General features: G+C 35.2%; 1 protein-coding gene across 3 annotated transcripts; it reads left to right on the top strand.

Annotated features, from left to right (window-relative positions):
- The first annotated feature begins 245 nt into the window (after positions 1-245).
- Positions 246-23,026, top strand: LOC147074765 (uncharacterized). 3 transcript variants are annotated; one of them, XM_085942601.1, is made up of 4 exons: positions 246-295; positions 6,269-6,418; positions 11,315-11,451; positions 12,400-23,026. In XM_085942601.1, exons 2-4 carry the CDS (start codon positions 6,309-6,311, stop codon positions 12,591-12,593), a joined length of 441 nt encoding a protein of 146 aa, XP_085798727.1. In that variant the 5' UTR covers positions 246-295; positions 6,269-6,308; the 3' UTR covers positions 12,594-23,026. The 3 variants fall into 3 exon arrangements, with proteins under 3 accessions (XP_085798727.1, XP_085798730.1, XP_085798729.1); XM_085942604.1 differs by having other exon boundaries at positions 12,403-23,026; XM_085942603.1 differs by lacking the exon at positions 246-295 and adding an exon at positions 916-1,196.
- The last annotated feature ends 1,766 nt before the right edge of the window (positions 23,027-24,792 follow it).

Below are 24,792 nucleotides of genomic sequence, written 5' to 3' on the forward strand. Positions count from 1 at the left end.
TTATATTAGGTTTGGTTTGGTTAGGTTAGGTTAGGTTTGGTTTGGTCTAAAAAGAATGTTATAAAATCTCATGACGGCATCTGCGGTACATTTACCAAAATTATTATTGTTTAATTGAATTGCTACTAAGCAAATATTTTTTTCGCTATAAATATAAATTCTTTGTTATAAAAAGGTTTAATATAATATTGTTTTATCTTGCGGCTACATTGATCGTATGAATGAAAAATATTTTTGACGTCTGACAACATACGTCATTACGCGCAGAATGGCTGAAGCGTCATCTGTCACCGTTGTGAGTTTTTCTCTGTTTATATATATTTTTAATAGCACAAACATAGTAAATAACCCAATAACATTACAATATCACACATTAAACTAACGCCATATATTATCGCCTTTTTACTACGCGCAAATCCTTACCAAAAACTGTGTCACGTAATATAAACTTACAAACTGTCATATAACAGTTCTATACGTAACAACAGAAAACAAACCGTGTTCTTTGTAATTTCGCTTAGATACAAGCATTGTGATAAAAGTACGGCTTTAAAACAACGAAAGCGGCTGTTTTTTAAGGTGTTACGTATGACTATGCTTATAAAAATTGTGTAATTACCGAAAGTTATCCAACTTTGGCGAAACATTTTTTTTTATACACGCATGGTAGTGATATTTTGAATATAAACAAAAGAATATCTTTCTGTCATCGTTTATTAGTAGTGTATAATCGACGAAAGTGAATTTTCTCGCTGTGTCCTTAAGAAATATGGTCGCCTTTTCGCTTACATAACTGTCATTTATATAATTGTTGCATGCATAATATGTTATATGTTTTGTAATATTTTACATAACTCGAACGCTTTTGTTGTCCGCAGACGCGAGTTCGGAGAATCGTTCGGTTCGCGTGCACCAGAACGTATCTGACCTGCCGGACGCTCCGGGTTTTTTCCGATTTGCTAAATATCTAACAAATATTTGTGATAAAACATTAATATTTTTCTGTCCTCCATACGTCAGAAGTATTTTTTTACGCGACGCGGCAAAATTCGCAGTGCAGTGAAAATAAGTGCATCGGTTTTCGTTACTCAATCACTGCATTCCGAATTCGATTGCAATATGGAAGGACAAAGAAAAATAGTTATTTTGTGTCGAGTTTAATAGTGAATTACAAATCAGGGGGGCCCACAAAATAGGTATAACATCATAATAATATAATTTATAATAATATAATATGTTGCCCACTACAATAAAATTTTTGCAACTACAGTGGCACTCAGTCTAGCTCGACACATCTAAACCAGTGTTCCCCAACTTTTTTACACATGCGGACCGGTAAAAATAGGAGAAATATTCAGTAGACCGCTAACCGAAGAAGTTAAAGTATTATATTATATTATTGTGTATAACAGTGGCGAAGGGTGTAGGTAGGCTGTTAAGATCCGCCATAAATGGTGCACACTAAACTTTGTCAGTCATACGTATTTGGGTAAATGTGCCGCAGATGCCGTCATGAGATTTTATAACTTTCTTTTTAGACCAAACCAAACCTCACCTAATCTACCCCAACCTAATATCGAGGGTATACTGACAGAAAGCATTAACTTAATAAAACAAGTTCTGAGATAATTGCAAAAAGGACTTTAATTTTTTTTTCAAATCGTTCTCCCATTTTTTTATGATTTAAAAACATTTTTTCTACATTATAAAGACTAACCTTTATGGCAAACACAATATACGACATGTTACAAGTCCTGTATTTTGTATACGCAGAACGCATTAGGTCATTATCATGCTTTCTATCAGAATAAAAAATTAACAATATGATTTAATAATGTTTCTATTTTCTCACCATTATATCCTATGCCTTTGTGCGTTTTACCAGGAAGTAGAGCGTAAAATTGTATAAATTTTGGCATTTAAAACAGAAAAACAGCAAAAACTGAAATAATGCATTCTGTCAGTTTACCCTCGATATTACCTAATATAATCTATATTTGTGATACTTAATAATACATCAAAATGTATGAAAATTTCAAATTTTAAATTAACAATTATTGGATCGAAAAGCCTATACGCCGACAGAATTAAGCCCCAAACCTTAACCCAATCTAAGAAATAATCCAGTATATTAGTATCCAGTAGGCTATTTTCAAAATGTGTTTGCCGCTGTATCCAGGATAAACGTATAGAACCGATATTTGTAATGGATGAGTGAATTTTATTCAAGACGAAGAGAAGATGGAAACTCAATTCTAAACACTTTTCTAAACATTCGAATAGCTTGAGATTTTTTCTGAGCATAGGTACTGAAGAATACTCTACTTCTGAAGCCACGGTTGCCAACTATTCTAGCAAAGATGCAGCACTATTACTAACAATTTATTTACAAATCGTTTGCTTATTATTTGTATTAACAATATTATACACCAGTAGTGAAGGGTGGAGGTAGGCTGTTAAGATCCGCCCTATAAAGTGCACATTAAACTTTGTTAGTCATACGTATTTGTTTTTATTGAACTAAGACGACAATTTACTCATGGTATTGGTTAGTTTTTAAAAATCAATTATTACCTGCCTAAACCAAACCATAACAGTATTGGTATATTTAGGCGATACAACAAAATTGTGCACACTTTTTTATCCATACTTATTTGTTATGTATGTACTTTCCAAGCTATGTAGATATGATTTAATTGCATAATTTTAGATATTTTATAGATAGGCGAGTTTTTTTGACTATTATCTATTATGGCATGGTTTTCGCAGGGTTTAATTGAATTTTAAAAACTAACCAACAACATCTGTAAAGTTATTTCAATGAAAACAGATACGGGTAATTGTGCCGCAGATGCCATCATGATCTTTTATCATTATTTTTGTTACGAATACAGTTTATTCCATGTTGACAATTATATTGAATACCTTTTTCTGTCGGCTCAGATGCTTTTCGATTCGATAATTTCATACATTTCAATGCATCATTATCTCACATTAAGATTATATATTAGGCTATATCAGGTTGGGGTAGGTTAGGTTAGGTTGGGTTTGGTCTAAAAAGAAAGTTATAAAAACTCATGTGGGCATCTGCGACACATTTACCAAGTTCTATTATGTATCTGTTGTTCAATAGCTCTATTGTGTCTTCGTATAGTGTTTTTTTTGCGTAACGTAAGGGGAAGTGTGTGTGGGTTGAATGTCTTTTGTTTAGCGTATTTATCGGCTTCCTCGTTTCCGGCTATCCCCGTGTGACTTATCCAGAAGAATCCAGAGTTTGTTACTATCATTCAGTGTTCACTCATAGAACTGTTACATAATCTCTACGAATGAGTATTAATTTACAACACGCGTGTGTTTGTGATGTCATTAATTTCATTTAATCAAATAATATTCGATTTGAATTATATTTACATACATTCATAACGTCATGTTAATAATAAAATCTATATGTGTGTGTCATTTTGAATAGAATTACACTTACATAACATAACAAAACAAAACATATCATATAAGATTAAAGTGTAAACGTTCCCAACAACCATATTGACCACTCTGTATATATTACATAACACCAGATTACAGTGTATTTTAGTTTAGTTCAGTTTTGACTTTAAATGTAGATATTTTTTATTTTATTATTTGTACGATGATTTATATAAACACTGTGTCACTGTTGAAACGTTTTATAGAGATATGGAGATTTGTTGATTTAATCCAGGCGTGCGTTATGATATTGTGTCAATTTTTAAAAATTGACTATGCAATCCAATGCAGGTTTCTTAACAGTGTTATTTTTTATGAAAAATTTATAATTGCTACTTGCTTAACCTATCGGGCAGTGAGGTAGGCTGTTAAGATTCGACATAAATAGTGCACACTAAACTTTGCCAGTCGAACATAAATGTTTTCGTTGAACTGAGACTACATAGTGTAGATAGTGTTTGTTAGTTTTTAAAATTAATTAATTAAACAGTCTACCTCCACCATGGACCCCACATCCTGAATCGGGCCCCCAGGTTAGGATGTTTGGCGGGCCTCCCTACCTATCGCTAAGGGTAAAGGCAGTGTGACGCACTGCAGTAGCGTTTTTCAAATGGCGTACGCGGTAAAATTAAAGTGTATTTTTATCGATTTTTTGTTGTTTTAATATTATGTACATCCATTTGAATTATGGAGTTGTCGAGTATCGGCACACAGTTAAAAATTGCATCGTAAAACCAAATTTTTAAAATTATTAATATTGAAGCAAAATACGGCGACTTTTTTTGCTATTAGAGCAAATTTGTGATCTGTGTTTATCTCACTTATCTGGTCGACTCGTCACGCCGGTCCCTTTCTGAGCCCGGGCCACCAGGCTAGAGCCCTGTCAGCCCCCCCTTTGTGGGGGCCATGACCTCCACCCTCACTGCCGGTATCAGGTCCCGTGTCCGGAAATTTGTACGTATGCAGTTGGTTGTATCACAGTTCACCATGAGCTGTCGTATTGGAAAGAGTTGACCGTATAGTGTTGAGATCAAAGCATGTGTAAATATAAATATCATGTAATAAAACCCACCGAAATACAAGTGAAAAAAGTAAGTTAGTTAATTTGAAATGTCACCCGACCATGTCCGATCCTAATAAGATCATATGGGCTTCCACAGTGGAAGTTTGTATTAACAGATTTTGTTTTTACGAGAAATGGATCTCAGCCACTTACTCAACCTATTAGGTCCATACTCTGACTCATACAGAAATTGAAAAACAATATGTATACCTAGACTCCGATTTCTATAAACTGGCGTACACGTCATCGCGTTGCTAGCGTCGCATTGACGATGGAGTTGGCCGGCGGCGGACGTAATGCTGTGTTAAGATGCTGAAGCGGGGGGAATTTAGGAATTTAGTTCCACTAGTTCATAGAAGAACCGTGATGACGTGTACGCCAGCTTATAGAAATCGGTCTCTATATTCAAAACTCAATTCAATGCTTGACAATCATTGAAATGAATTCCAGACGCATGTGTGAGTTAAATTTAAGCCTTGCCGTGCTCAAGACCAATGTTACACAACACAATTGTGTAAGTTTGTTATTTTGAGTTGTTGTTTTTTTGTTTACGGCAATTAAAATAACTTCTCTGCAAATAAAATCATTGTCGGTGTAAGAGAAAAGGAACATTCTCGGAAAGGTGAAAGAACACGTTGACATAATATACTCCAGTGACGAAGGGTGGACTTAGGCTGTGGAGATCTGACAAAAATAGTGCACATTAAACTTTGCCATACGGATGTGTGTTCATTGAACTAAGAATACAAATTGCAGATGGTGTTGGTTATTTTTCAAAATTCAATTAAACCCTGCCTAAACGAGCCATAATAGATTAGATACATTCTAATTGATTTGAGTTTTGGGTACAAGTCGGTTTACAGGAAGCCAAGTGGGAACCGCGATAATTTTCATAGCTGGTTTTGGTAAAATTCATGAATACAAGAATGAAAACCTAACCTTAACCTAACCTAACAAATAATCCAGTATAATATCTGGTATTTTCAAAATTTGTTTTACCGCTGGCTTCCTATAAACCAACAAGAACCGTGTTTTATTTAAACATGAATTTTATCTCAGTACTATACGACGCAAAGAGGTTGGAGGGTCTTCAATATACGACCATATATTATTTCCGATACAACATTTCATGGTGAAGTGCTATACGGCGAACTGCATACGTACAAATTTATGGACACGATAATGTTGTGGATTCCAGGTGTGAATCATGGGTCTGGGAAAATACACATATTGTTTCTCAATTTGTGTTTGGAGTCAGAGTATGGACCTAATAGGTTGAGCAAGTTCCTAACATCCATTTCTCGTAAAAACAAAAATCTGTTAATACAAACCTCCACCCTGTGGAGGCCCATATGATATTATTAGTATCGGACATGTTTTACACGCATATGTGGTTACGGGAAGGACACACTGGTTGAACACTTTGTGCTTTAGGCACAGTGGAAGGTCACTTTTGAAGACATTATTCAGGCGGCTAAAAGCACTCCAGCCAAGCTGTACTTTGCGAACAATTTCATCAAGAATACATCCATCTATAAACACTTGTTGTCCCAGATAGATGTAGCTTTTCACCTGTTTGAGCTGAGTGCCCTTGACGAGGATCTCTTTTCACCACAGTATATGTCCACATATCAGGTGTTATGGATGGCAAAGCGAGTTCTGTTTTCCTAATGTTTCCCTGTCGTATCTGTAATGTCCATATTTTTGTGTTTTTCTCTACAGATGTACACAGTAAGCCACGAACTGTAGCAAGTTATTTGAAATGGATTCACTCCGCGAGAACGGCTCCGGGCGGCTCCACCCGAAGAAGGCTGTTTGCGCTGACCACTTCACCAAAGACGATTACCAGGATTCCAACAAGAAATCGCTCGGGTGAGTAATGCACAAAAATCCAACAGATCATACAGTCGAACTTGGTTATTACGATCACGAAAATAGCGAGATCTCAAATGTAATGAGAAAACATTCGTTGACATTTTAGTTTATGATTTTCTCCATACATTTATTCACTTTTATAACAAGCTACTTCTCGGGTTATACCGAGCAAAACTGTTAATGTGTCGATCATTTAAAAACAACATTTTCCTACCCTAAGCAATAAAATCCTACCGGGCAGTTAACTAGACTGGTGCCGCCGGGATCGGATTACGTTTATGATACTAGTTAAGTGTCTAAGTACCTACCTAATTGGTCTTTTCGCCGTCAATATTGAAAAAGAATACACGCATATGGTTGAAATTGCATGTAAAAATTCCAAGCTTTGTGAAGTCAGTAGGCACCTACCAGCGCCGGCGCCCATGCTTGTTTCGGGGATTTTTTTGATAGTTTTCAGATTTTTCATGTTCTATGCTTAAATAGAACGTGGCGCGAAAAATGTTATATAACGATATAACGAGTAATGCTTATAACAAGCAAATTCAGTCAGTCCCATCTTCCTCGTAATAACCAAGTTCGACTGTATTTTATTCAACCTCAAAATTAAAATGTTTTTTTTTCCTCCAATGCAGTGATTGCGGACTTGAGATTAGCATTCATATCTTGGCTTGGCAGTGATTAGCAATTGTTTATTAAATTTTAAGTGTTCGTCTAAATTTAGGCATATGTATTTGACACATTTGAATTATTTCCTGTGGAGCTACATGAAGTCACTGATTTATGCTGATAAACCAGCAAGAATTTACGCATTAGACGTCCAGAATGCGCTTCCTCATAAACAGTCATAGTGGCCATATGCCCGAAATCTTTTTGTTAATGTCACGTATTAAAGTTAATTTTGTGTTATTTTTTACAATTTCAAGTTCTGTCGGGCTTAGAAAAGTACCCTTTATCTATTTTTCTTTAGGTTTAGACCACAATATCTATATAATATTTCTATAGGGAAAAAACTCAAAAAACATTATTCTAAGATAATGGAGTTTGAAAATTTTGCATAAATTCTGATTTCAATGTTAAAGCCTTGATTTTTGAAGTAAATGTGTTTATTTTTTATTCAGTTCAAATGAACTTAGCAATGCACAGTGAAATTTTCCGGCTTAATAAATAATCAACCCAGACATTCCCATTTATAATTAAATAATGAGTAATCCCAGAAAGGGTTATTCGATTCTATGACCCCAGGGAAATAATGAGAACTGAAATACCTAACGGGTAAGGAGAAGCAGGCAACCGATCTCGAGTAAGGAAGAATCCGGGATAAACTTAAACACGTGTCAAGAATACGTCGTGCGTCGATTACTGACAACTGCTCTCAGTTTATCCATTGATGCTCATTTAATATTGGTGTATTACACACTATTTCATGTGCACAATACGTGTTTAATTTTCATAGGACACTCACGCATTCAAAACCCTGCATCAAACTGTATTGTGTTGAATATAGCGTACCGGAATTCTATTTATTAATCTGTTCTGTGTATGACCCGTTGAAGAAATTTTTGATTATAAAAAAAAGATTTCTCTACATCGAATGGCATTATTAACTCAAAACCTTGAATTTTGAACTGGTTACATGTAAAATTGTACGTAAAACATTTCACCGTGGCACAGTTCGCTGTGAGCTTTCTCACTGGAAAGAGATGACCGTATAGTGTATACCATACGGTCTCCAATTTTATTAGATTCAATATGAACATTAATTCAATTTTCATAGCTGATTTTGGCAAATTTCATGAATTCAAGAATGAAAACCTAACCTAATAAATATTCCAATATATCGGCTATTTTCAAAATTTGTTTACTGCTGGCTTCCTGTAAAGTGTAAACCGACAAGAACCGTGTTTTATTTAGACATGAATTTTATGTCAGTACTATACGACCCAAAGACGTTGGACTGCCTTTAATATACGGCCATATATTTCCGATACATTTCACGGTGAAGTGCGATACTGTGAATAGCAGTGGCGAAGGGTGGAGGTAGGCTGTTAAGATCCGCCATAAATAGTGCACATTAAACTTTTTCAGACATACATATTTGTTTTCATTGAAATAAGACTACAATTTACAGATAATGTTGGTTAGATTTTAAAATTCAATTAAACCCCGAGAAACCAAGCCATAATAGATAATAGCCAAAAAATACATGTATATCTATAAAATATCTAAAATTATGCAATTAAATCATACATAACTTTGAGTATTTTATAGATACAATAATATTTTTTATTTATTATAGTTTGGTTTACGCAGGGCTTAATGAATTAAAAAAATGACCCAACAATATGTGTAACATGTAGTTTTAATCCAACGAAAACAAATAACTAAGATTGAAAAATTGTGCACAATTTTGTCGTATTGCCCAAATTAGACCAAATCTATTATGGTTTCGTTTAGGCAGGGCTTGATTGATTTTTAAAAATTAACTAACACCATCTGTAAATTGTAGTCTTAATTCAATAAAAACAAATACATATGACTAACATAGCTTAGTGTGCACCATTTATAGCGAATCTTAACAGCCTACCTCCACCCTTCGCCACTGGTGAATAGCATACGTACAAGTTTCCAGACACATATAGAATTAAGGTATCGATATGTAGACTTATTGGTGTTTTTTTTTATTATATAAACGCCTGAACATCATTGAAATGTATTAAAGTAATTTGGCACAATGACTTTGGGTGTGTTTTATAGTATATTGATTAGAGAAATAATTATAATGTCATTATGCAACTTTCCAATGTCAATATTGTAATCAATGAATGCACTTGAGAGAATAAAAAAAACATAATGCACATAAAGATAACACTCTCCTCAATAACAAAGTAGACTGCAAATGAATGCATATTTATTATTATTACTTTATGTATAAACATTTACATAAGTTCATTGTATATAATTTCATGTAACTAACTGAGTCATAAGATATCTTTAGTTTGAGACTTGAGTGGGAACATTAATAATATGTTTGCCTTTGATTTTGCTAATCCATATACAATGATCATTCCAAAATGATCACATCACTTCAATACGATTTGATTTCAAATAAGCGATAGAGTAATATACAGTCAAACTCGGTTATTACGATCACGGATATAGCGAGATCTCGGATGTAACGAGGAAACATTCGTTGACATTTTAGTTTATGATTTTCTCCATACATTTATTCACTTTTATAACGAGCTACTTATCGGGTATACCGAGCTAAAATATCGTCAAAAATTTTCTTAAAACTGTTAATGTGTCGATTGTTTCAAAACATTTCGACCCTAAGCAGTAAAATCCGACCGGACAGGATGCCGCCGAGATCGGATTACGTTTATGACACTAGTTAAGTGTCTTAAGTATTTACCTAATTGGTGTTTTCGCCGACAATATTGAAAAAGTATCCACGCATATGGTTGAAATAAGTAAAAAATCCAAGGCTTGTGAAGTCAGTAGGTACCTACCAGCGTTCATTACAATAAACAACTTCTTTTGTAGTTTATGAATGCCATGCTTGTTTCGGGGAAAAATTCGAATTATGTATTTTTGTTTGAATTGCGACTTTTTGTGTTATGTGACACCTCATTTAAAAATACCTATTCTCTGATATAATGAGTAACACTTATAACAAGCAAATTCAGTCGGTCCCATCTTCCTCGTAATAACCAAGTTCGACTGTACCTTTAATGGTGGTGACTTACCTTCTTCTTCTTATTGTGCCATCCCCTAGCGGAGGTCTGTCACCATCAAGGCGATCTTAGCTTTGTCATCTGCTACCCAGAAAGTTCAGTGGAGCTGCACTCGTACCAATCACGGAGGTTCTTAAACCACGAAATGCGGCATCGTCCTCTGCTACGCTTACCATTGATCTTTCCTTGAATCACAAGTTGAGGAATGCTGTACTTTTGTCCTCTCATAATTTGACTGAGGTACTGTAGTTCCCTGGTTTTGATACTACACATAACTTTATTTCTTATTCGATTGAGAACTTCAACATTTGTCACCCGGTCAGTCCAAAGAATTTTGAGGATACGTCCATACAGCCACATATCGAAAGCTTCATCTCTGACTTACCAGTTTGCCATAAATAGTGCACATTACGAACCTTCCCAGATGACGCGAACAACTTGCGCGCTTCCGTGGCACTGGTGCCTTTATTGAGTTGTCTACATGTACTCGCAGTGTATCACCTCTTGTGCGCTAAACGCGAGTGTTCAACATACTCTCCAGTTTGCGCGTGTTGCATGGGAGTTGAGGTACTATGGTGCCAATTTTTGCTTCCAGTATCTACGCGATTTCTCAATGGGTGTATATTATCGATCGATAGTTTTTTTTTGCTAAATGGAGCGTAACAAAAACACAGTATTTGGACGTAGCATATTTTGGTACTTGTGCATAAAGCACAGTGGGACACACACTATCTGGACAAGCTCTAAAGTACAAATTACAGATGGTGTTGGTTAGCTTTTAAAATTCAATTAAACCCGTCGCTACGTGTCAAATGTTTCGCGCTTATTTTTTGACATATCGTCAGTTGAAAGTCTGCCATTTAACACAATGGATCATTTCTCCACCACACAACACATATAAATTGTGCAATCACAGTGCAAAAATTAAGGTGTTAATTTGGTAGAAATTGTGACCTGTAAGATGGCACGGAGAAGTCATTTGAATGATCGATAAAAATTTATTCGCTGACGGTGTGTTCATGATGATTCTTTAAAAAACAAATTCGTAGCAGAACCTGGATGACCTTTTATGTTCCTGGAAAGTTAGCTATTATTCAATTTTAGAAAATAAATTCGGAAATCTGCCGATCTGACTTAGCGGCTTATTGTTTTGTTTCAGTTTAAAGAGAAGTGCTGTGGCAGCACCAAATGTGATAGAGGGAGACAACTCTTCCAACTCTAACGAGGAGCAGGAACCGCACAGCGACGATAGCTGGGGTGACGATGCCATGAGCAACAGCAGTATGCCAATTGAGGGTAAGCGTCAGCAGATATCTAAATAATTAACAATAAGTATTAAAATTTCCTTCCAGCAACATACTGTTTTATTCTTTATATTTTTTGTGCGAATGAAATTTTATTTTAAAACTTGCAGTTTTCTGCAGTGGACGAAATTTATGGTGACAAAATGGTACCACAGATGCCACTGTTAATTTATTTTAATATTAAAAGTGATTGATTACAAAAGTAATATGTACCTACATTATTTGAGGGTTGCCATCATGCATTTAAGGGTTAGTCAAGGTGTGAGGCAAATTGTTGAAAATTTCCTTTAAAAAAAATGCCATCATAAATAAATCACAGTATATAATTGTGAAACTTGCTTCGAATAAATCTACATTGTGAAATTGCAGCTAATTTAAATGTTGGATTTTTTTCAACATCACTTTCATAATATGAACCATATTATGGTTACATCTAAATTGTACGTAAAACATTTCACCGTGGCACAGTCCATGAGCTTTCTTATTTTAAAATTGGAGACCTTATATTCAATTTTCATTGCTGATTTTGACTTCAAGAATGAAAACCTATATCGGCTATACCTATACCTAAACCTATATCGGCTATTTTCAAAATTTGTTAGCTGCTGGCTTTTCCTATAAAGTGTAAACCGACAAAAACCGTGTTTTATTTAGAAATGAATTTTATGTCAGCACTATATGACCCAAAGAGGTTGGACGGTCTTTAATATATGGCCATAGATTCCCGATACAACATTTCACAGAGAAGTGTGATGCAGCGAACTGCATACGTACAATCATATATTTAGGCTCCGTCTATAGAACAAAGTTTTTTTTAACATCTTTGATATCTTACTATATGTTATTTTCGAATCCGCTCCACAAAATATTTTTCTTCCGTGGTAAATGTGTGAAATTTCCATGAGATTATTATTAACTGATGTCCTCTGATCTGTGATAGCAGTCCATGACTCCGAGTCGAATGGCCCGCTGTACGCTTCGAAGAGAACGCCCTCACCCACCATTCACATGCTGAAGAAGCGTCTGCTGGACAGCGAGAAGCTCAACTCGCGTCTCAAGAGGGCCGTCGACCGGCTGCGCAGACAGAACGTCAAGTTCAAGAACAAGCTGATCGAGAAGGAGTCGCAGGCGTGAACACTTGACCACCAGACCAACGGAATGTATTTTATAAGACTTATAATGTTTCTAATTTTGGCTGATTAGCAGTTAACGAGCCGGGACTCGCCGACGACTCGGATTCTGATCGATATTGTATGTGAACACCTTATCTTATTGAGTGTATAAAAGTAGTCAGTATTAATCGTCGTATCCTGAATGTAAAACAATAATTGTTAAATGTAAATCATACCCAGAGTGTAAAACTGTTTCTCATTGAATCATTAAAATTATATTACTTAGAACATTATAAAATAGTATTGCTTCAATATCTAATTTTCAATATTTTCTTTGATGATTTAATTCTACGTTATTTGAATCGTGAGTGTCAGAAATTGATAGTATTGTCGTGTTACTTTTGTTTACTCAAGACTTACGGGTGAAGAACTGTTCTGGTCATCTCTAAAGCCGCATTTAGACCAAGCGAGCGAATGTTTGTTTTTCCCCCACTCCAGCGAAATTCTCTTGACGTAAACGTATTTTGTTGAGCGAGCATAAGATTTTTGCTGGAGTGGGGGTAGAACAAACATTCGCTCGCTTGGTCTAAATGCGGCTTAAAATGATCACAAACTTCATGGTTAAATACAGAACATAAAAGATCATTGAAAAAAAATCACAGGAAAATTTTATCACTATGTTATTTTATCGATAATATTGTTTTTAATAGTTAGAAGGTGTCTAATATCATTATATTTCGTCATAAATGCATTTCTAATTGTTTAAATAGGTCGTTTTTTTGTGAACATCTTCGAATGAAAACTTATTGCGATTATTGAATTGGCAATAACTAGTCCGTTGATTAAAGTTTTCGGATAACAGATCGCCGCCCGTCAATGTGTTTATATACAATTTCGTTTTGAATTTGAGTTGTTGGGGGACCCGGCTCGCTGGACTGCGGAAGCATTTGTTGACGACAATCTAATTATGAGGACGAAACGATTGGAATGAAAGTTTCGGCGGGTTGTTGTATACTTTTTATTTGCTTCCATTTTTAGCATTCAAGAACACTATGTATCTATTATAATAAGATTTATTTAACGTTAGTGTGTTGCCACGGTGAAGCGAAGTCGTTAAAGGACGCATAAATGATGCACTTAATACCGATTTATCCACAATTTAATACTTATAGCCAGACCCAAAAAAAGATTAAAACTTCTATGTTATTATGTAGAAGTTAATAATTCGGTTCGTTGATTCGATTCATCCTTTTTCTCATTATGCATTATGCACATATATAGATGCAATCTATCCCATACAGTCAAACATTAATATCGACTAACAAAGACGTCAGGCTCATTGAATGGCCTATAAAGCTCATAATTGTAGCAAAACCTATCACACAATGTCATCTTTGTAGACGGGGCCAAATATCTTCTAGACTACCCATAACTAAGGATATATCTTGGATAAATAAAATTATTATGAATGTAGGTACTGTTACTCTAAACGTAACGCCATCGGCTATTTTCTATCAGCGGCAGAGTGTCACGTCTGGATTTCAACTCGGGGAGTGGTACAGTAACACCCTGTTAATTCGAAAATCAAAATAAATTGTAAAATTGTTCGAAATCATTATAAATAGATTTTAATGAATTTTTGCGTTGAATTAACGGTGAATTTCGAATTAACCATGTTCGTATTAACGGGGTTTTACAGTATATTAATTATTTTTAACAAGCATTTCAGTTAGGGTTGGGATCCAACCAGACACATTTATTTTGATACTAATTTGCACATTCGACAAAGCACATTTATTTTATAGTTTGCATGGTTGTTTTGGAATTGTTTTTCTTAATGTATCGGTAGGGGTCTCGAGACCAGACCGATGCATGCAGTTATATGGACCATGCCACACCTGGTCGCCCAGTAGTCGCACAAGCAATAAAGTCGCGCGATCAGTAAAATCTCGTTCGTGCGCATGGTCTGGTCTCTCGGATCTCTCTGGTCGGGCGATCGGTAGCGATGTATGAAAACATATAGCTATGTATTGAGCGCTGCCACACTAGGCGACAAGTCGCCGGCAGCCAGGCCGCATTTTTTGCATACTTTCGGTGTATATTCATTAATATTATTGTTATTGGCTGCCTCTCTGGTCGCCGACAAGTCGCCCGAGTAAATCGCCCGAAGAGACTAGTCGCGCGACTGGTCTCGAGACCAGAGTCGCCCGGTGTGGCTCGACACTTGGAGTTATTTATATCTAGTTATCTGCATAGACGCATTATAATGATGGTAACAGTACGAACATGCATATTTTTACGTTTATCGTTGACATACTTTACTTTACTTCGCTTCACTGTGAACGCAGTCTTAGTTTATGGCATTTAAAAGTGTATTTCACTATTTAATGCCTTCATCAATAATATAATATTATGTTAAGAGGTAATCAATAATTGCTGTAAGATGACTTGTTTTTTTTAATGCAGCAACCCTGATATGATACGGTGTGTATCCAAGGACCAGTAGTGAAAACGGAAACGTGGATTATTTTGAATGAAATTCTAACGACACGTTACGGCGTGCAAAGAATTTATTCGGCTGACTGTTTTGATACACCGGGACCTAAAGTAGACAGTAGATTTGTGCCAAGTCTTTTTTTCATCACAAGAACCAATATTTAATATACATAGTCTTCGTTGATTCGTCATCTTCTGTGTCGCGGAGTACACCTCGGCGGTAGTGGTTTATTTGACACATCGCATGTTACCTTCCATTTTTCTTGTTTCCCATCAACTTTTCGCTTGGATATTTTGACCTGGTTTCCATGAGGGACATACACTCGGTATTTAGAAAATTCGCAGTATCGTACGATGAGAAAAAAGGTCTTCTCATTCTATATTCGATTGAAGTAACAATATAAGTAAACTCTGAAGTGTATATCTTCACACCATGGTATATATATTTGGATGATGATGGAGGCAAAATTATCGGAGCAGTACTCTACTTTCAAAAGTACTCCGAGAATATCTAGGCCAGTATTTCCAAAAGTTATTATTAATGATGAATTATGAGTTTGTTTTGTGGTTCTATCTTCCAAGCTACCAATTGAAAATTTTTCCTTCTGAGTTAGATTTGAGAAGTTTTTTTTAGGTTAACAAATCACCAATACCTGAATCAAATGTTTTTTTGAATCATACACATACCGTATCAAATTAGTCTATTACACAGTTGGGAAACGCTGATCTATACTAATTTCAAACCAGTACCACTTTAAATCTTTCGTGTATCACCAGGTGTACCCGTGCCAGAAACATGTGATTTAGACTAAAGTAGGGACAGTAAAACCTTGGATTACGAGCAACTTTGCCTGCAAATGATTGCAAGACGAGTAAACTTTTTAAATTAATTTTTAACTTGATAAACAAGCGATGTCTTGCAATACAAGCAAAATTAAGGTTGTGAAAGTACGAGCGATAAAAAATTGTTATAAAAGTGCTTTGGATTATGATCACGTGTCCGGAATGAATTACACTCACAATCTAAGGTTTAATTGTATAGGTGTTAAAAAAGGAAACTTGGCGCCAAAAAAATTAATTTGAATCTACAATGAAAATTTTGCTTTTTTGTCTCTAGCGACACTGAACTGATTGATAATGAGTGTAACACGACGGATGATACAGCAGAGAGCATATCAAATGCTTCCAACTCTACTAGCGTTGTGCTATCGGTAACCCAAATGTAAAACTAAATGTCAATATAATAATATGACCTAGCAGAGGAAAAATTTCCTATTGGTGTAACTTATTCTTAATTTTTTCTACTGTCTCTAATTTTTTAAGCATTTGCCGTAAACAATGATATTTAATTGTTTTCCCTTTTTAAATAAGTTCTTCATTTACCCTTTTCTGCTACTTACGATGTTTTTCAAAATCCCAGCGAAAAATGCTACAATTTATAATTATTGTTGACAAAAAATATGGTATTATTTTTAAACACCACACCCTTCTTCTGCTGACTGTCTTGCCAATCTCATTCTTCAAGCGTAATCGAGACGCGTTATTGACAATGTGTGGTGCTATTTGACAGGTTGTGAAAATCAATAAACTTCAAAATGCTCTGCACTGTGTAGTTCGTATTTGTTCCGTCAGGTTCGCCACTATATTTCAACTGCGTATGCACAGATATTATGCAAGTTTCAACTATCGTATGTAAATTCAGAAGCCACTGAGCCTTTTTGTAATACGTGTTTACACTTGCATTTTCTTGTTATGGCTGCGTTAATACATACTGTCAGCAGAAAATTCATGCATTTGATGTCGTCCAGGCCGTATTAGCAACGGAAAGAAAGAAAGGAAAAAGGGCGTAACCCTCGGTTTTTTTCAAAATAAGTTTTATTGCATAATAACGTACCTACTCAATTAAATACACATTGGTGTCCAAAGGATGTAAGCTGCAAATGCCGATTTATTTTCTAAATTATTTAACCATCACTCTTGTATGTTTTTTTTTTAATTAATTCAATAATTAATATCAGATTAACTATATAAAAACCAAATTATTGATTCACTTCAAGGTTACATCTTTTTTGTATTTTAACTTTGACCGAAAACCATAACAAAAACGTTTTTGTGCCTCCTGTAAAATGTTGTGTGGATTACGCCCTTTATTCTTTCCACAGTCGAATTGTTTACAGAAAAACGGTCCGGACGTGGCCCATCTAGCATGAATCATCCTTAAACGAGCCATAACAATAATACGTATGTCCGAAATGCAAATGGCCCATTTAGTGGACGTAATTAATTGTATTCTTTTGACGTCAATTAGATATTTTGACGACACATAAACACTTTTAATTTCCACCAAATAAATTATCTAACCTGCAAAAGAAGTATTAGAATAAAAACTAGTTTGATAATGTAATGGTGCATTATGAAGTTGCCAAAATAATTTATACCATTCTAAACAGTGCGACGTCAACAATGATCATGGTTAGCATTTCTCGCCGGTATTATGAACAATGATATATCGTTGTTTAGCATTCAAAGGGTTTTAAATATTTTCTATAATTAAATATTTTATTTGTAACTATTACTATAATAATGTAATTTTATATGAATGTGTATTAATAGCTTATGTGGATAGTGTTGACTGAATTTTTCATTTAATTTTTTTTTCATCTACCCATTAATTAAATATTACATCAAATCAATATAATTTGATTGACATAATAAATAACTCTGGCTTGATTTTACCAGATTCTATTTCTAAATTTTCCTAAATTTATTGACGAAAGTCATATTTTCCTATATGAGATATTTATTTATCGTAAATTTATATTTTATCACCTCACGACATTAATATATATGTACAGTGACATATATTATCTAATAATTATTCTACTATATCTGTTGTCTTCGGTCAATTTATGGTAAGTGATAATTTCAAGATGTGATACTATGGACCAGATGCATAGAATGTTAACAACGCTATGCATAGATGAAAGGCAACGTTACTTCCCGCTAATAGATTATCAATACTTTAATATTGTAATTACACCCTCTACAGATAAAGTATTCATTATTTAAATGGCAAAATTCTCCCTTGATAATATGTAACAATTATCAAAATCCATCAATCGTTGACAATTATTGCAAATGCTTGCAAATTATACATTCCTTTTTTGTCAGTATTTGCTTAGATAATCGCTATTCAATACAATGATCCTTTGCCAAAATTAGTTTTACTATTTCTGTTTACCGAACTTAACAATTTGACAACCGTTAGTTTCGTTAAAATGTTTCACTGCTATCCGATAATCTTCTGACTGGCGATTAAGTCGACTTATTTAAATGAATACTACTACTATGCGGTTTGCTCTTTCGTGTCGTTGGTCAGAACTATTGAAAAAATTATAGTATCCGATGGTTAGTCGTGTGAACTTCACCATTAAAATTAACACGTTTGCGGACACGATGTCTATAAACGCGGTATTCTGTGAAATGTGATATGACAAAACGTTCATTGACGTTCTGTACTGTGGAACGGAATACGACACGACGTTTATAGCAGTCGTATTTCGGATTAAAACAATATGTTCCCTGTCTACTTGTGTCACAATGTGAATATATTTCCATTAGATAGTAAGATTTAACTAATTTCTATGTATCTAAATCAAAAAGTTAAAAAATAGGAAGTAAAACATTCTTAAAACAATAATTTCAATGTGTCATATCAATAACATTAATTAACTAACATTTCAATGGCTCAGTTCCAAAGATAAGTCAAATATTTTGAGTTATGTTACCCATTATATTCGTATATCGCTACTACTCGTATTACAACTCGAAATTATTAGTTGTCATCATAGGGCCAATGTTTTTGTCAGCCATTACTCAAAACTACTAATTACTGGTTGTAGCACTATGGGACTGAGCCATCGATGTGTCTGCGAATGTGTTAATAGTTAAAGGTTAAAACTATTCTAATGAAAAATATTACAAAAATTATCATAAATTGACCGGACAAAAAATATGCACAACTCGGAACAATGTTTTTTACGTTTGGTTTAACTGGGCGGTGAAAATTTAACCGAAAGAATATTTTATCTCCCTAATTATATTCAGTAAGAGTAAATTATAAATGTGCCAGAATTAATCTGTACGGAAAAAAATATATTAATTTGATTTTAATATTTATTCGTAAATATGTATTTTCATTAAATGTGAAAATAGTATAACTATGTAGGTACGATAGTTGTAATTGATTTTATTGTGCGTGTATCGGTGTATGTAATGGATTATTGTGACAGTTCAACGTGGTTTTATTATGATTTATGTACAGGGTTCGTTAGGTTTAAGAATTCTATTAGAAACAGGACGTTTTGGAATCTTTTGAGCGGCATTTTTTAATCTATTTAAAAAACCGTATATTCATCGCACATTTTTTAATAACATTCCGATTAAGTCTAACCGATATGTGTACGAATCACTGTTATAAAAATAAGTATTCAAACATGATTCAATATACTTAAATTTTTACCTGTCAATGTAAATCTTTATTGTCTACTCTGCCCTTACTCTACTAACTATCTCGATGAACTCAAATCTAGTAAACGCAGCACGTTAACATTATTAATTTCCTTAAATTGTGTTATATGTATACATAATTCCTCAATATTGTGCTTGAAATTGTGGGAAAACTATTGAACCTATTTCGGTGTTTTGGCATGAATGAAAGCCTCGTGTCCCATTTCGCGTGTGTCATGATAAAAAAAAAACAATAAACGCACTACTAGATTGGCGCTAAAGCTAACCTACTTGTAAAAATAAAAAGAAATAATGCGTTTAATTAATATTTTTAATTTAAACTACTTTTTACTCAACATTAAAATAATCATGTAGCATTTTTTTATTGAACATACGTAATTTTGAAAGCTTCAGAAATTTACCGTAGGGTTAGGACAAAGCGCTGCAATTTGCAGTAAATAGACATAAACTGTGATGGTTATTGCTTGTTTCCAATTTAATACATCTGGAATCGAGCAAGACCTCCGTTGCGATACCTCAGTCTGTATAGATTTACAGCACCATGTCATTACCCTTGGATGAAAGGAATACAGGCAGCTTTCGACTTTCGCATGTAATTGGTTCATGAAAATGTGTTCGGATGTTGAATGTTTCATCAAAAAATGTACCTTAATAGGTATAATAAAGTTAACGAGGCGTATTAGCAATCAGGCGCTTTCTTGACTAAGTAACTTAACTTGTCAAGAGATAGTTGAATACCACCGAGAAGGTGACGGAGCGGAGGAGAGAGGAGCGACTGCACGGAAACGCACAGTTTTTGCATTATTAACACAAATCTAAATTTTAAGGAACGTTTGAAATATGTAGCGAATCATGCGAAAGTGGAACGTTCGAAAGTCGAGAGCCGCCTGTAATATAATCCCGCTATCTATACTTGTTTTTCTAATAGATATGTGTTTATGTCATTACAAATTATGTGTACTTATTTAGAATGATTAATATTAATATCATGCCTGTAGAATATTTCTGTTTATTTTTGTAACTTAGCTTTTAAAACACTTAGATCGGTTCAGTTTTACTACGTCGTTAATCAGTCCTTACGTTAAGTTAAAATTGTGGTGATGTTATCGAGTTTCGTGAATGTCTAAATTACATAAATAAACAACGTCGAGTTACGGTTGCTTTGAATTGAGTTTGTATGTGCGAAAATATGCATTAAAAGATTCTTAACACTATTGTTTCTTTTACATTTATGTGTAATTGTCTATGGTATCATATAAAAATAATTATGTTCTATTGTTATCCGCAATGCTCAAAAGATTCAAAACAATATCTTTAACAGCTAGGTCTGAATTAATACCAAATAATTAGTTTTCTTTTTGTTAAGTTGTCAAAAGAAAACTATAAGATTTTTATTTTACTCCGGTATTATATTTATTTTGTTTTTAGTTTTTTTCTTTTTTGTACAAGACATAATATAGAATAACAGAACAATCCATGTACAAATTTTCTTTCAACGCAATCCTGCTTCGTAAGTGAAGCATATCGACTGGTTAATCTGCAAACAGGCTAACTCCATTTGGGCAAATTGTTCAGGAAGGAGAAAAAACTTAATATTTTAACAATTCCAAAAATACACTATGAATTAATACACTATTTTAGCTTCCCTTATATATATAAAAAAAAATCTGTGAACAGCGGAGTTTTGTCATTTACAATATTGGAAATTTGGCACCTGCAGTAGTTGGCTGTTTTGTGTGAAAAACGATAACACATTTATTTATAAGTTTAGTAGTTTAAAATTTCGTGTGAGCATAGACAAACATGCTTTATAACAAAATGCCATCAAAATCACATTTATTGTCAAAAGTGCAGTTGGCTAGTTTGTAGATTAAGCAGTCAAATGGTATCTACAGGAGTCCTCATTTTTACGTCTGCCCAGGTCAACGCAGCATCCATTAGCTTCACTGAACGTATAATATTAAACTGTATTTGGCCATCTATGCCCGGAATTTATAAGTGGAGACTAAAATTCAAAGTCTTCTGGAACATGTCCGAGTTAGTCGAATGTCAATAACCCAAGTAAATATAAATTTGCATGCTGTCTTATTTCATTCAACCATACTCCAGCCTAGGAGTATAGTTCAAAAGTCAGCCCAGTGACACATACCCTCAGTGCATCGATAGCGTTTTATCGTGAGAGATAGTTGACTATGGCTGCGGACTTCATGGGGTCAATTTAGCAATTTACTTACATCACCCTGTCACCTCAACATTCGGGCATCGGGCAAGTCCAAGGTTGCTTCCACTTCCATTTCCCTCGTTCATCGCCATTTGAGACCTGCAGCACGTAGATCGCTTTTGTAACACCGCTGCAGGGTGAGGGAGGGTCGGCTACGTCTACAGAAACCCTGACGTCACACTCTATGTGTCTATGTGACTACTTCGATTACCGAGGGCTGCCGTGTCTGTTCACAAACTCGTGTGCATCAAGCAGCGATTCAGAACCATACGTATATTTTTAAATAAAATATATAGCACATAATATATGAACATTCCTTACAATTAATGTAGTTCTTCAGATACATTTACAAAACAATTATATACGTGGTTATCATGTTTTGTGAATGGTTTTCCTCCTTTAATGATTTTTGGATGATTGTATCATATAAATCAGTACTAATCTTAGTTTTCTTCATTTTTCAATTGCTGTTTTTTGCTCGTGTCCTCGATAGAAAATATTCTTTTCTCTATTGACCATGTCCGATCCTAATAAGATCATATGGGCCTCCACAGAGTGGATTTTTGTATTTACAGATTTTTGTTTTAAACGTATGTTGGCCACTTGGCAACCTATTAGGTCCATACTCTGACTCCAAACACAAATTGAATAACAATATTATATGTATTTGCCAGACCCAGGATTTGAACCCGGAGATGAGACAAAACTGCAATGAGAACCATTTCATTGCAGTACCAAAATATCAAGACTTATCGGCTTTTGTCTGTTATATATATATGTCTTGTACGAGTTATATTATATGATCTGATTTCGGATAGTATGTAACACACTTATTTATAATTTAGAAGAATATTTTGCATTTAGTTATGTAATTATATTATTTTTATGAAGCCATTATTTGTAACAAATATTTCGTTTTTTACGCGTAAGTTATGAATAAAAAATATAATAATATTATGAATGTTCGTTCTATATCCTAATAAGAGTATTTTTTTAAACGCTTGTATGAGTTTTTTACGTTTTTACCGTACATACCCTTACGTTCTTGAAGAGAATTAAAATTCTATCTTTGACCAAAAATAATATTTATACTATTCAAGTTGATTTGATAAGTTTTAAAGTACTTATACTTACCTGTAATATTTATGTGAAATGTCTCATTGTATTCCGAGACCTATAAATAAATCTTTTATTTTTCAAATGCTTTATTATGTTGTTTTATTTTTATAATCCCAATTTGTTAATCATTTTAAATTTGGTACCAGTGGCGAAGGCTGGATGTAAGCTGTTAAGATCCAACATAAATATTGGATATGCTATAAACCAATACACTACATTTTGACGCAGGGTTTTGAATGTGTGAGTGTCATACGAAAATGAACCACACAGACATGCAATAGTGTGTTGCAATTTAAAATACACCAATATTGAGGCAGCGTCAGTGCATAAAACGAGAGCAGTTGTCAGAACGAAATACACGCTTTGTCCCATATTCTTTCACACTCGAGATCCGTTGACTGTTTCTCCGCACCCGTTAAACATTACAGTTCACTGAGTTCCCTGGTGTGAGTCATCAATTCTCTTGCAAGATACGAAGGTATACTTCTTTTTCCACCCTGTCACGTCCCAACATTGGGGCATTGTGCAAGCATAAGTTGGCGCCACTTCCCTCGGTCCATCGCCAACTCTTGCGCCTCTCGCCATGTCAGACCTGCAGCACGTAGGTCGCTCTTGTAGCACCGCTGCAGGGTGAGGGAGGGCCGGCCACGGCGACGGAACCCTTGAGGCTGTGCCACAAGGGTACGAAGTGCCGCACTCTGGCGGCATCCGGAATACGTGTCCCAGCCACGTAAAGCGTCTCTTCGTGATAACTTCATTCACCGAAGGCTGTTGTGTCTGCTCACGAACTCGGGTGTTTGTAACGCGGTCGTACCAATGTACCCCTAAGATTCGGCGGAAACATCGATTTTCAAAGATCAAAAGCCGAGACTCTTGAAGCTTAGTAAGATGCCATGTCTCACAGCCATTCAGGAGCACAGGTAGCACGCACGCGTTAAACAAACGACATTTAGTACTCACAGAATACAGTCTTGACCTCCATGCGACTCTAAGTTGGTTGAACGCAGTTGCAGAACGCGTTGAACGGAATGCGGATTCCAAGCTCACTTGATATACCACCATCATCGGCAACCGTGGCACCCAAGTATTTGAACCTGGACACCAGCTCGACGGGCAGACCGGAAACCCACAGAGGAGTGTCGGCGTCGATGCATGCAGCACTGCACATGGAAGACCCACACGTTTCGAGTTCGCGGCGAGCCTGTTCACGGTTACCTCCAATCGTTCGATCGTCGGTATACACTAGACATTAACAGTGGAAGAAACTTTAGTGGACTTGTAAAACGATTCTGAGCCACATTTTGTCAGTTAGAGTTGTCAGCATTTTAGATTTGGAGTCAATATCCTCAGTTGGCTACTAAAGCTATTAAATCTCTATTGCCATTCGGCAGGACCTGATGGGAGTATTCAGGAACGTTCTGCTTCGTTCCGGTTTAGGTCCTACAAACTTTACCCGTGCCAGCAGAACTTCCGTGTGTGCTATAGGTTCCCCACCGCTAATGCAGGCATTTACTTAACTACAGAGGGGAGGGGTTCCAGGTCCATTTTTAAAACATATGCATACTATATTTTTAAGGCGGTGGGAGGGAAGTGAGTTAATAAAATTTAGCAGGTGCCACTGACCATATTTACCCCACACTTTCCCAGGTACATTCCCCATACCCAGACACTTTACACGTAACGATCAGCAGCTATAACTACGCGTGCTCACCTAAGAGATATAGCGACGTGTCGCATCCACAAGTGGTTCCAAATGCACGTGGCTTTACGGTCGTACTTATTAAGATCGTTTGTGTCGTCCGCGCTGGCTTGTCTATTAAAAGTGGAAAAGTACAAAAAAATTGCGTTTTATTAA

This window comes from Rhyacophila brunnea, unplaced genomic scaffold (assembly GCF_057557595.1).
Source record: "Rhyacophila brunnea isolate RB1 unplaced genomic scaffold, BYU_Rbru_1.0 scaffold_15, whole genome shotgun sequence".
NCBI classification, from domain to species: Eukaryota; Metazoa; Arthropoda; class Insecta; order Trichoptera; family Rhyacophilidae; genus Rhyacophila; species Rhyacophila brunnea.

What these genes read in the sequence shown, in the direction of transcription:
- LOC147074765 (XM_085942601.1), top strand. Translation starts at nt 6,309, where the DNA reads ATGGATTCACTCCGCGAGAACGGCTCCGGGCGGCTCCACCCGAAGAAG. An exon ending in TCCAACAAGAAATCGCTCGG is followed by an intron (nt 6,419 to 11,314) that starts GTGAGTAATGCA and finishes GTTTTGTTTCAG; the next exon opens with TTTAAAGAGAAGTGCTGTGG. An exon ending in CAGCAGTATGCCAATTGAGG is followed by an intron (nt 11,452 to 12,399) that starts GTAAGCGTCAGC and finishes GATCTGTGATAG; the next exon opens with CAGTCCATGACTCCGAGTCG.